At 42.2% G+C, this 11,774-nt stretch overlaps 2 protein-coding genes across 6 annotated transcripts in view; both read right to left on the bottom strand.

Moving 5' to 3' along the window:
- The window catches only part of LOC109527111 (tricarboxylate transport protein, mitochondrial), an 18,633-nt gene extending 10,245 nt beyond the window's left edge, over nucleotides 1-8,388 (bottom strand). Inside the window, exon 1 of the mRNA XM_019888831.1 lies at nucleotides 7,773-8,388. Coding sequence (XP_019744390.1) covers nucleotides 7,773-7,887 — 115 coding nt within the window. The 5' untranslated portion in view covers nucleotides 7,888-8,388. The remainder of the gene's footprint in view (nucleotides 1-7,772) is intronic.
- A 1,709-nt stretch (nucleotides 8,389-10,097) lies between these two features.
- cltcl1 (clathrin, heavy chain-like 1) overlaps nucleotides 10,098-11,774 on the bottom strand; it is a 32,373-nt gene continuing 30,696 nt past the window's right edge. For all 5 annotated transcript variants that reach the window (XM_019887815.1, XM_019887829.1, XM_019887823.1 and 2 more), the window contains one exon: nucleotides 10,098-11,412. In XM_019887815.1, the coding sequence (XP_019743374.1) occupies nucleotides 11,288-11,412 (125 nt within the window). In that variant the 3' untranslated portion in view covers nucleotides 10,098-11,287. The remainder of the gene's footprint in view (nucleotides 11,413-11,774) is intronic.

Below are 11,774 nucleotides of genomic sequence, written 5' to 3'. Positions count from 1 at the left end.
GGGGGGGGGGCGACGCAGCCCAACCGGCGTGCTGCCAGTCCATCTAGCGCACAGCAGATCAAGTCGCATCACGGTTGTGGGGTTTATTAAGTTCGAGTATGACTAAAATGAAAGCAAGAGAAAAACATAAAATAAAATATGAACCCATTTCACACAGGCAGGCGGGGATGCTGTCCTAAAGCCTGCTGTCGAAGGCACAATACAGATGAGTCACATGGGAAGGAGGGAGGACACAGAGAAGGATGACATTAATTAAATCATGGCGCCTGCTGGGAGGGGCTCCATTACACAGGCCAAGACCCTCCATTAACCAATGAGACACACACACACACACACACACACACACACACACACACACACACACACACACACACACACACACACACACACACACACGCACACACCTTATCTGCTAACACACATAGGTATAGACATCACAAAGTGTTGGAAAATGAAAGCAAAACGCCATTGACAAGGAAATAAAAACGCTTTACAGCCATTCATTCATAACACACAAGTGGATTCCAGACATTGCCCACATCCTAACATGACTAAATCACATTTACTCACCATATCGTTACTTCAATCAATTTCATCATCCCATCTGGTGCATGAACTGATTTAATTTCAGGGAAATCAATAAGGGCGAGATGTTTTTTTTTTTTACTTCAATCCAATCAAGTGCTGCGGTATAAATATACGCCAGCCTGGATAAAAATTTCACACAAATTGTGAGGAGTAGAAATTGATCAAAGCCCGGTGTGCTGTGTGAACCGCTACAGTCATCAGAAATTAGCAACATGATCTTTTTTTTTGTATTGGGCCATGTTCTGATTGTACAAGTCTATTTTTGTGGCCAATGATTAAGTGTCAATTTCAAACCTTTTGGGGTGTAAGAAAATATCCGGAACTGGTATCTCAGTTCTCAAAATTCACATTGCAGTTCATATCACGGTTTTGTTGTCAGGGTTTTCGGTTTGGTTTGTTAAATTATGGGAAAAGTTGTCATTCGGTTTTGAGATACTGTGCATCTTTTGTGACACCAGTCCAGGAAGCTTCCTTCCAAAACTCATATTATAGATCGATAGAATGGTGAGCATCGTGATCTCAATAATCCTTCGGACACGCCAGCCCTCCAACGGTTAACAGAAGTCACATGATCTTCTTCCCCACCCTTCATACCAGCCATGATGATGTTGCCTAATCGGGTCACTGCATCTCGGGCAAGAGGGGATACAATCAACCTCATTCATGAGCACGGAAGAAAACAAGCGACGAGCCTGCAGCCAGTACGACACGTGTGTCGAATCTTCAGACTCGAAGATTCCGTGAAGCCAATCCATCTGGGCTTGTCTGGTCTGCGTTTGCAGTCTGGCACACATTCGCAACAACAAACACACTTTAAATGAGTGCCACGGCCATGGGAAAACGTGGGTTACATGTGCCAAATAGCCATTAATCTTTATCTTCAACCTGCGCTGCAAGCACCTTCCCATCCTCCATCCTCACCCCCTGCCACCAGTGACTCGTCTCACACGGTCATAAAATCAATATGTTCACATAGATCCTTGACACTTGCTATTAGGCCCAGAAAGAAATGGAAATTGCACTGGAGTGATATTCGGTGCAAAGAGACAGAGATAAAAGAAAAAATGCTTCGTCACATGACACAGAAACAGGCTGCTTGGATGAAAAATGGAAAAAAAACTCTCCCCCCTACTTCTAAACACAACATAACAACATACAACTAACGATTATTTTAATATTCAAGTAATCTGTCGGTTATTTATTACTCTTTTGTTGCACTGGCCTGCACTTGATATCTTATTTAAAAACCCAATGTGGAATTTTTTTTTTTTTTTTAGTCTGATGTCGATTTCGATATTTGGGAAAATAAAATTCCAAAAACCGATTAATCGGCATAATTCAGAGAGAAAAATTGGCCAATTTTTGGAGAAATTGTTTTTTAAAATCTTTTTTTACCTTATAAAGTGTTATGTTTAAAAAAAATGCCAGATTTTTGTCAGTTCTGAATGAGCTAGTAATGCCCGACCGATTAAATCAAGCGGCCGATTAATTGGTCAGAACCTCTGCCGCTTCTTGTGAATTTTGCTGCGACCATTTCATGCACCTAACTAAACTTTTGGCTTGCAACTAAAGACAAAAAAAAAAAAAAAAAACAAACGTCAGAGCGCTGGATCATATCTTGAAAAACTCGTGAGTAGAGTCATGATTGGAGATAGCAGTGCAGTTTTAGGATTTAGCTGCAAACTGCTATTGAATATCATACATGTGAATAGAGTATTGGTCTTGTCCAACGTTTATAAATAGCATTCAATCAACTATTTAGTGCATCGAAACTGGGATTTGCAAATTAGCCTGACTAAAATCGCCCAAGAGATGCAAGGCGAGGAAGCCAATAAGCAGCTGACGGGGAGGAACATTTTCTCAAGACCATCTTCTGCCTACTTCGGTGACTCTAATGATCAGCCACACATCTGCTCACAACAACCTTCCTTTTAGAAAAAAATAAATGACGCGTACTTGAAGTCAGGTTGATTACATCAATCTCTAAAACCGATTCGCTCCATTACATCACAACCAAAAGGCAAATACAATTAACTTCCAAACAATCAATAATGCAGAGCTATCATCGCGCATGCTTGTTTGTGCATGTGCCAGCTGATTAATAAGTACATGTATCGATTCATTATTAATCCACGTGTTGCTCATTTGAAATTCTCTTGGAATGAGAATGGAGGAGAATGTGATTCTATCCGTATTTAAATGAGAAGAATGAAGCCAGAGGAAGGGCTTCCGATAGATAAGACTTATAATATTTACAGCAGCGTGGAAGATGAAAAGAATTATTCATTTTGGTGTGTGGCCTTCCTCCCTTTTTAGGCTTGCTCTGTCCCGCCCTCGTGCCGAACGGATTCTTCTTGATGACAAGTTGACATTTTTTGAGAACTGTTGAAATGAACGCGAAGGCAAGCAGCATACGTGTCATGCAACATTCGACATGAATATAACTCAAGTATTATTGTTCACTCGTTTGGCCAATCAGATCAATATGCTCATCACACATGATTTTATAATCAGAACGTCCGATCATTCAGCACAGGGTGAGTATCACTTTGTGACTGTGGAGCTATGCAAGCTAATCCGTGTTATGATTTTAAAATGTTGCTGGAAAATGAAACCAAAAAAATGAGAGACTAAAAAGGCCCTAAAGATTGAAGAGAAGTAATTATCTGAAAATCACCTACACTGTAGGTCGACTTTGAAAGGAGTGGTTTGGTGAGTTTTCGTAAATAAATTAATACGACCATTGTCAGTGCTGTCAAGGCACGCACATGAAAAAGCTCAACCCAAAAGAAACATTGAGCTGAGTCACTTCCACTGAAAACCAGTGACAAGCTGGTCAACCGGGGAGGTGTGGAGGGCGGTGACGGCAAGAGCCGGGGAATAAACGCACGCTTTGACGAGCGCTCTGAGCCCGAGAGGTGACAAGCACTCAGAGAGGCTCGCTGGCTGCCTGAGGATTCAGAAAGCAAAGAATGGAGCAAACGTGACATTTCTACAAAACCATTAAAAATCTACAGAGCAAAAAAAAAAAAAAAAACGTAGCTGCAGAAAAAAACGTTCATTCCATCTGTCACAGAAAGGCCTTGAAAGGAACAACAAATCGGAGGTCCATTTTGGTCTTTGGCCTCTCTACCCCCAGGCCTAAAAGTCACGCTTGTTCCTTGTCCCAACTTCAACCATCAGCGGAGTGAGAGGAGCCGAACGAACCAATGGCAGCAAAGCAAGCTTTGGCAATTGTGCACCACTCGCTGTTATGTATGTGGGCTGTAGTACATTAAGCATTGACCTTCTACTTCTTGCTTTGTCCACTCAGGGCGCCCTCAGGCATGCACTCGAGAATCTTCTCCTTCCGCACGGAAAATGGTGTGATTTTGCACTTGCGCATCAACATCGCTAGAGAGGAAATGCACCGTCACTCTCACCCTAAATTGGGTTTTATCTCGGCATCTTGGACGGGGAGGCCCGCAGGAGTTGCGACAGCGCAACGCTGCTGTCATTGCTAAAACTGGACGGACAGGCTGGAAAGGAGCTACAGCGAGAGGAGGGGAAAGAGGGTGCAACCCGGGACCCGTGCCAGTCAATCAAGCTGCCGAGGGCTGACGGGGGAGGGGACAGATTCCCAACGGGGCCATTGAAAGGATGGCATCAAGCAACAAGGGAAAATTCCAGAGAAAGACACAACTATGTCGAGTGTGGAATCTAGTCTATGTTGAGAATGCACTCACCAGATTGATTATTCGGTACACATGAGCCATACCATGATATCGAATATAGCATCTGCAGAGTAAAAAAAATAAAAAATTAAAATGTGCTTTTGATTGACACATTAAGAGAGGTATTCATTTAGCAATCTCCTCAACAAAAATGTTTTTTTCAATTTTAGTTTCTCTTTAGTTTTCATTAACTATAATAGTGCTGGTGGTATCGGGGCATTTTTTTGGGAAGTGCAGATGTACGGTATCAGCACTGACATGACACTGGAATAGGTACATCTTGATACTTATGTTCACATACATACATAATAAAGTAATATTCATTCATTCATTCATTCATTCATTCATTCATTCATTCATTATCCTCACAACTCAACTCAACTGTATTTATAGAGCACTTTCAAACAGCCATCGCTGCATACAAAGTGCTGTACATGGAGCAATTCAACATATACAACAAACAGTAAAGCAAATCTGTAATGAAGACGGTAGAAAGCACCGAACAGCAAAACCAAGAACAAATCTAAGTCATGCTGAGTCAAATGCCAAAGAATACAAGTGAGTCTTGAGGCGGGTTTTGAAGATGGGCAGCGAGGAGACTTGCCGAAAGGGTCACGCAGGGTGCTGGAGCCTATCCCAGTTGTCTTCGGGCAGTAGATGGGGGACACCCTGAACCGGTTGCCAGCCAATCGCAGGGCACACAGAGACGAAAAACCATCCGCGCTCACACTCACACCTAGGGACAATTTAGAGTGTTCCATTAACCTGCCATGCATGTTTCTGGACTTGAACCTGGTACCTCTGCACTGTGAGGTCGACATGCTAACCACTGGACCACCAATAAAGCAATAACTCTTTTAAATGTATCACACTTAATGATATAAACACTTGGCTTTTTTTTTCTAAATCTTCAAATATTTACAGTCATTAAGAATAAGAATGAGAATAAGAAAACCTTTATTCGTCTCACAATGGAGAAATTCCCAATACACAGCAGCAAAGTTATGAAAGGAAGAAAATAGAAAACAAAAAGTAGAGGAGCTGTGGTAAAGGCAGCTACTCTCGCAGCGCCATCTTGAAGTTATAATAACATACTCGGAAAATAATACAAAACAAACCATAAGACACAGACAGTCAGTCAATCTTAACCACTTTTCTGTTTCCTCTTTGTTGTGTACATGCTGTGGGCACACACGCAGCTGAAATCAACAGCCAGCCTGTTTCTGCCACACAGGAACCCCACTGAAATCTCCACTCCAATCACCTGAAAGCCCTGCCGCACACTGATTAACGGCACCGTGGGCGGTCTCAACAACAAGGACTCATACACAGTCCAGAAAAAAAACATCATAAGACTAATACGAGCAGTTTAAAGCAGTCACTAACGGCAATGGCAACATGGAAAAGAACATTTTCTGTCTGGGTCTCGCACACATAAAACACATAGCGCCGTTCCTCCAAGAGAGCCCATCACTCCGACATCCACTTTGAGAAATGAATGCCTCTCACAAATAAACCGCTAAGCCAATATATTTCTCTTGAATAGTTACAGAGGGACATTAATAAACATTTCAATCATCAAATGTAAATGAACCAAATGCTAGCCAAACGGCTAATTTCCAATGGTGGTCGCCCTGCCATAAAGAACATGGCTGACATGAAACGACAACTATGAAAATTAGCTCACAAGAAGGCAAAATAGAATCAAAATACAGACACAATCTTTAAAAATAGCAGAATACACATGACTAATAACCGTACAGTTATTAATGTTGACACATTTGGTTGTCAGTTAGCCATTTCTTTTCAATTGCATGTAATATATCAAGAAGGAGATGTACCGCCGCTCGTTCCTGCCGACTGCTGTCAGGCTACTGAGAATCTGGACTCACCCCCCACTCACCCATTTTTAATATGCTTATATTTATATTTTATATTTATATTTATTTATAGACTTTTTGTCTTCTACTTTGTCCATTTCATAATTTTGCTGCTGTAAATTGGGAATGTCTCCATTGCGAGACAAATAAAGATTTTCTTATCTTATCTTATAAATGAGATGGACTCTCATGTTTTGTGGGATTACATTCCACTAGTTAGTTTGCCCTACAAGACGAAACAGCAGTGCGGCTCTGTGGCACATACCCGCCCTTCTCAGATGAACTTCATTCTGAATTTCTCTGTGCAATTTTAAAGATGATGTTATAATATATAGAGACAGCATCTTGAAAGACGATTAGCATAACAGTTGACTGACGTGATCCTGCAACACCGTTGCGTGCATGTGTTTGCTTACGTAGCTTTTGTGGGCCCAGTCTGCCTCGATTCTTGCCGTTTCTTTATGTTTCAGCCTATATGCAACTTTTTATTTGGTACTTGATTAAATTGACATCATAAGATTATTCAAAAGTGTGTTTTTTAGTTTTTTTTTAAACAAAGTCCTCTCCTATTGCAAATTAACACCCCTAAGCACATTCTGCGGAATTTCATTTCATGGCAAAATTGAACAACAACAAAAAAAAAAAAAACCTTTCTTCTAAATTACCGCTTCTTTGTCCAGTGGCCTGCCTTCCTACATGTATCACTCCTCTCCAACCGCATTAAGTGGCAGAGTGCCCTGGTTGAGACTGACCGTGTGCCTCATGAAATTACATTTGCTACAGCAGGTAAATTCCGATAAGGCCGCCTGAAAAGCTACACTGACTGCTCATCCTTTTACAGGGATGAGCTATGCAGGCCTTTCAAAAGAAAGGGTTCAAAAGGTTCCGGCTAAGTGGGGTAAACTAATTCCTGATTAATACTATATCTCTATCTTTGTGCCAGATAAATACTATACAGACTTTCTCAAAAAGACAAATAATCCCAATTTGCATCAGCACCAACGTTGATCCAATCATTAATATGGCATCGTTGGTTTTGATATTTATAGATTAATTAATTGATTAATTACTTAAAACTTAGTAAAAAACATTTATCCAAGAGAAATGTCTCATTAAATGAATACTTGACTGTAATTTACATAAGTGTACAACTCTATTAGAGCTGAGATTTGCTTGACTATAAATACAATTTGGGGCTGTGAAAGAGATACTGTATAATTGATATATTTACATATCATCTACACATCTTAAGTGAACAAAGTTTTTTCCAATTACTTTAAAATCTTTTCCAAGTCGTTTACATTCATAACTTTGCTGCAGTGAATTGGGAATTTCTCCATTGCGAGACTAATAAAGGTTTTTCTTACTGTTTTTTAGTCATAAATTTAACAAAACAAACAAACAAACAAACAAACAAAACACCACATCAAAGACTACAAAGGCGAAGGAACGAATAAAGAGCAACTGGTGACGTACTTGTTCAGGTTGGCTTCAAGGCGCCAAGTACGGCTAAGTGTTGTAAAAGTAAGCATACGTGACGACATTTTATGTCACTTCACGTGAGTTTAGTTTGAAAATGATCCGCACGTACCTGCCAGAATCGCCTTCCCCGGGTGGGTTAACTTGGATTTCCCCGCTGGTGCCGCCGCCGCCGCCAGACACCTCGGCGTGTGGAAAGGGCTTCCAAATGTTCCTTTTGTTTCCATTTGGATATAATCAACTCAGCTCAGCTCGAGAAAAAAATGTCTGTCTGGTGTGTTTTAAATTAATCTTTGTAGCGACTGAGCTGCGAACAAGACCCAGTCACAGACACACACACACACACACACGGATGTAAGTCGGCTGTCTCGCACGCCCTCCCGGACTCAGGTGGACTCGCGTGGACGCGCGCGACGACTCCGTGCGCGTGTTCACAGTTGGACACGCGTGGACTGCCGTGGGAACCTTAGAACCCGTAGCTGCTACGTGTCACCATGGCGACGAGAGAATCGAAAAGTAGATGGTGAAGCAACCCGGAAGTAGGAAACGCTGGAGGAAAGAGGAGGCGCAGTCGTATGAAAAGTGTCCTCGCGATCCTTGCTGCGTAGAACTTTGATGTCCTCGAGAAAAGCGCGTTTGAGTGAGTGTTAGCTAGAGACGAGATGTCTCGAGGAGGAGGGCGTGGCGCAGGCGTTCCTTTTCTCTCGTCGGGATTTTCAGCAACAGCGAAAGAAACAAAAAGCTTGTTCTGTTGTTACTTGGTTTTTGGGAGACACGAGACACTAGAACGTTTTATCACCAGTGAGAGAGAGGAAAAAAAAAACGCGTGTCCACGTCGGCCACGCCCTTCACAAAGAGCAACACTTAGTGGGTTTGCAACCTCGACACAGTTCGACTGTTAATGAAACTATTAAAACGAAATAAGTGCAAATTAAACACGCGGAATACGTTCTTCCTTGATTGTAATTTCAGAGCGAAATTTTGATTGAGATCGTTGGAGGCCCGATTACTTTCACCCTATATCGTTGTCAGTGTGATTAGTCACAGTAAAACGAAAAAAAAAATAACAGTAAAGTGAATACGGTAATTTAAAAATCTAAACAACAGTGAGGGAAGAAACACGTAAGACACTGATGAATGAAACAATTACACTCACACACTTGTAAGCACACGAATTTTTAAATCAGAGATGCAAGTAAACCGATTCCTAATCCACCCTCGTTTTTTCTCGAGCACATCAACTTTTCATAATCGTAATAATAAATGTAAGATTGTTATTTATCGGGTGGCCCGGTGTACCAGTGGTTAGTGGGTCGACCTCACAGTGCAGAGGTACCGGGTTCAATTCCAGCTCCGACCTCCCTGGGTGGAGATTGCATGTTCTCACCGGGCCTGTGTGGGTTTTCTCCGGGTACTCCGGTTTCCTCCCACATTCCAAAAACATGCATGGCAGGCTGATTGAACACTAAATTGTCCCAAGGTGTGAGTGTGAGCGTGGATGGTTGTTCGTCTGTGTGTGCCCTGGAAATTGGCTGGCAACCGGTTCAGGGTGTCCCCCGCCTACTGCCCGAAGACGGCTGGGATAGGCTTCAGCCCACCTCCCCCTACCCCGCGACCTTTGGGAGGAGAGGCGGATCGGAAAATGGATGGATCGAGTGTTATATATTGAGCAACATTTTCTAATCTCAGGTTCACCAATAGGCTGAAGCTCGTAACTATACGTTTTCATGCACAGTACCCCCCCCCAAAAAAAGCTTTTATTGGTCAAAATGAAAAAACAGAAGTATCGCAAAATCCTGATGTGCTCCAAAAGAAAAAGAGGATTTTTTTTTAAACCAGTGATGCAATGATTTTCTGCACCAACTGCTCAACTGTTATAGTATTGCATTTCTACCACTGATCGCTTTAGCTCTGCTTGATACCTTGCACGCACATTGTCTCACAGCTGTCATTGGGTGGTACTACCACACACAGTACCCTTATATTACAGAATGTCTTTCCATACGTATTTGTCATGTCCTTTTTTTAATCATAGTTACTTGTTATTGATGATACTAGGGTAGCCTGTACTACCGGAGACAAATTCCTTGTGTGTTCTACATACTTGGCCAATAAAGATGATTCTGATTCTGAGATGGGCCCTCTAGGACCGGAGTGGATGACCCCTGGTTTAAATGAAGCTCAAAACTGTGTGTAGTACTAGAATTCCTCATCACTGTCACATTTCTAAGACACTTAGAATCTACTCCAGGTCAGCCTGTGTCGATTTTGCATGTTCCCCCTGTGCTTGCCATCCGGGTTCTCCAGCAATCTCCCACATTGCCAAAACATGCATGTTGGGGTCATTACAAACTCTTGGCCAAAAGTTAGGTGAGATAAGCTCTATTTTGTGGCGATTAGACAACACAAGAATCTGAACCTTTAACTGCTGTGAATTAATAAGATCACAAATTGTGTGTATACTTTATTTTTGTGCACAAAAAATGAGCGTAGCTTCTATAGGAGCATGAAGTAAACCTCCAAACTTGCCACAAAAGCATTTAATAACTGCTGTTTTTGGCATTTTGTCTGTTTTCTTACGAAAAAAAAAAAATCATTATGCCCCTCAAACTACAATGACATACTATAGACAATACATACGGTGTTTCATAATATTCTTTGATTAGTTTAGTATTTCAATATATCTTAAATTATACATTGCTTTCAGTACAATGATTATTGTCGACAAACTGGCACTAGGACACCCGCAAATTTTTCTTCTCCCTCTTCCTCTGTTCATCCCCAAATGTTCTGTTAGTCACTTGAAACAGTTCCATTGGACCTATTAGTATTAATACTTGATAGACTTGAGTGAAACATGAAAATTGTGCTCCTGCTTGCAGCATTACATTTTGGCAGCACATGCACAGACTGTAGCACATAGTATTTATTTGGAAAACGATTTTCTCTTGGGGGGTATCCCCCCCTCGTGAAACTCATTGCGAAAAAGTCAATAGATCAGCGTACAGACCATTTTATCACAGGAAAGGGATTTTCAGCTGAAGGGAGTGGAAATGTTTATGAGCATCTCATGGGTTGTGTGACTCGTCTCTCAAAGACTTTGACGCTGAACGCACACACACACACACACTAACAGACACTAGTCGCAGTACATTAACAGCACAAATTGTGTGTGTGATGAGAAAAGAAAGTGATTGCACGGTAACAGTCTCTCAACCCAGAGCGCCGTGGGATTCATCATGAACAAACTGAGCCCATTTTCCCCCCTCATGTAAGGCGGTATAGACATTTGGGGTAGGGAGGAGTGCAAAGCCCCCAACCGCTCCGCAACAGCGAATTGTCATCCTCAAAAAAACCAAGAGAGGACTCTCTAGAAATCTACATGTAACAGCAACAGGGCAGCAGTGAGGTTATGCTCTGCAGTTCAGTGCACCGTTATGTCCAGATGGGGAGAGGAAATGGATTAGAGGAGAGTTGATACCGACCCTCGATAATAGCGAGGAGGAGATGTTACTGCGGTTTCAGTGAAGTAGCGTGGTGCCCGGTTCCGGTTGAGGTTTCAGTTCAGAGAGCCAGAGCAGCTCGGTTCAGTGAGGGCGTGCTCGCGGAAAAGGATGGCTCGGTCCTCTACATGGGGAAGCCGTAAGCAGGCTGAGCGGGGTAGCCTGCGGCGTTGGCAGGGTAGCTATAGCCGGGATATCCCGGCTGGGGGGCCACTGGAGCGGGAGAACCGGTGAGCATCAACTGCTGGCCTGAACACACAAACGTACAAGGTCATGCATTCAGAGGTTGAGGCCATTTCATCATCTCATGCTCGTAACTTGACCTGCCTTGCCTTTAATGTTTGTTTGTTTGAATCACAACTATCCTGCAAGTCAACATTTTCTGCGTAGTTTTCACCCACACTAATGGCTGTTTGAATCATGACAACCAGAAACACTTGAAGGAAAAACCTTTGTGCCGAAAGCAGGTCAAACTATCATTTTTTTCCCCTTTTATTGTATAACAAATACTCGCATCTTGCTTGGTAAGATTTTCCATGTGCAATATGAACTGAGAGGTTTTTGTTTTTTTAAGTCATCAGCAAACTGATATGAGCCCCGCCCACCTCCTG

This window comes from Hippocampus comes, unplaced genomic scaffold (assembly GCF_001891065.2).
Source record: "Hippocampus comes isolate QL1 unplaced genomic scaffold, H_comes_QL1_v1.1 scaffold155, whole genome shotgun sequence".
NCBI lineage: Eukaryota > Metazoa > Chordata > Actinopteri > Syngnathiformes > Syngnathidae > Hippocampus > Hippocampus comes.
The sequence above is the reverse complement of the archived record's forward strand: the minus strand, read 5'-3'. Positions and strand labels throughout refer to the sequence as shown.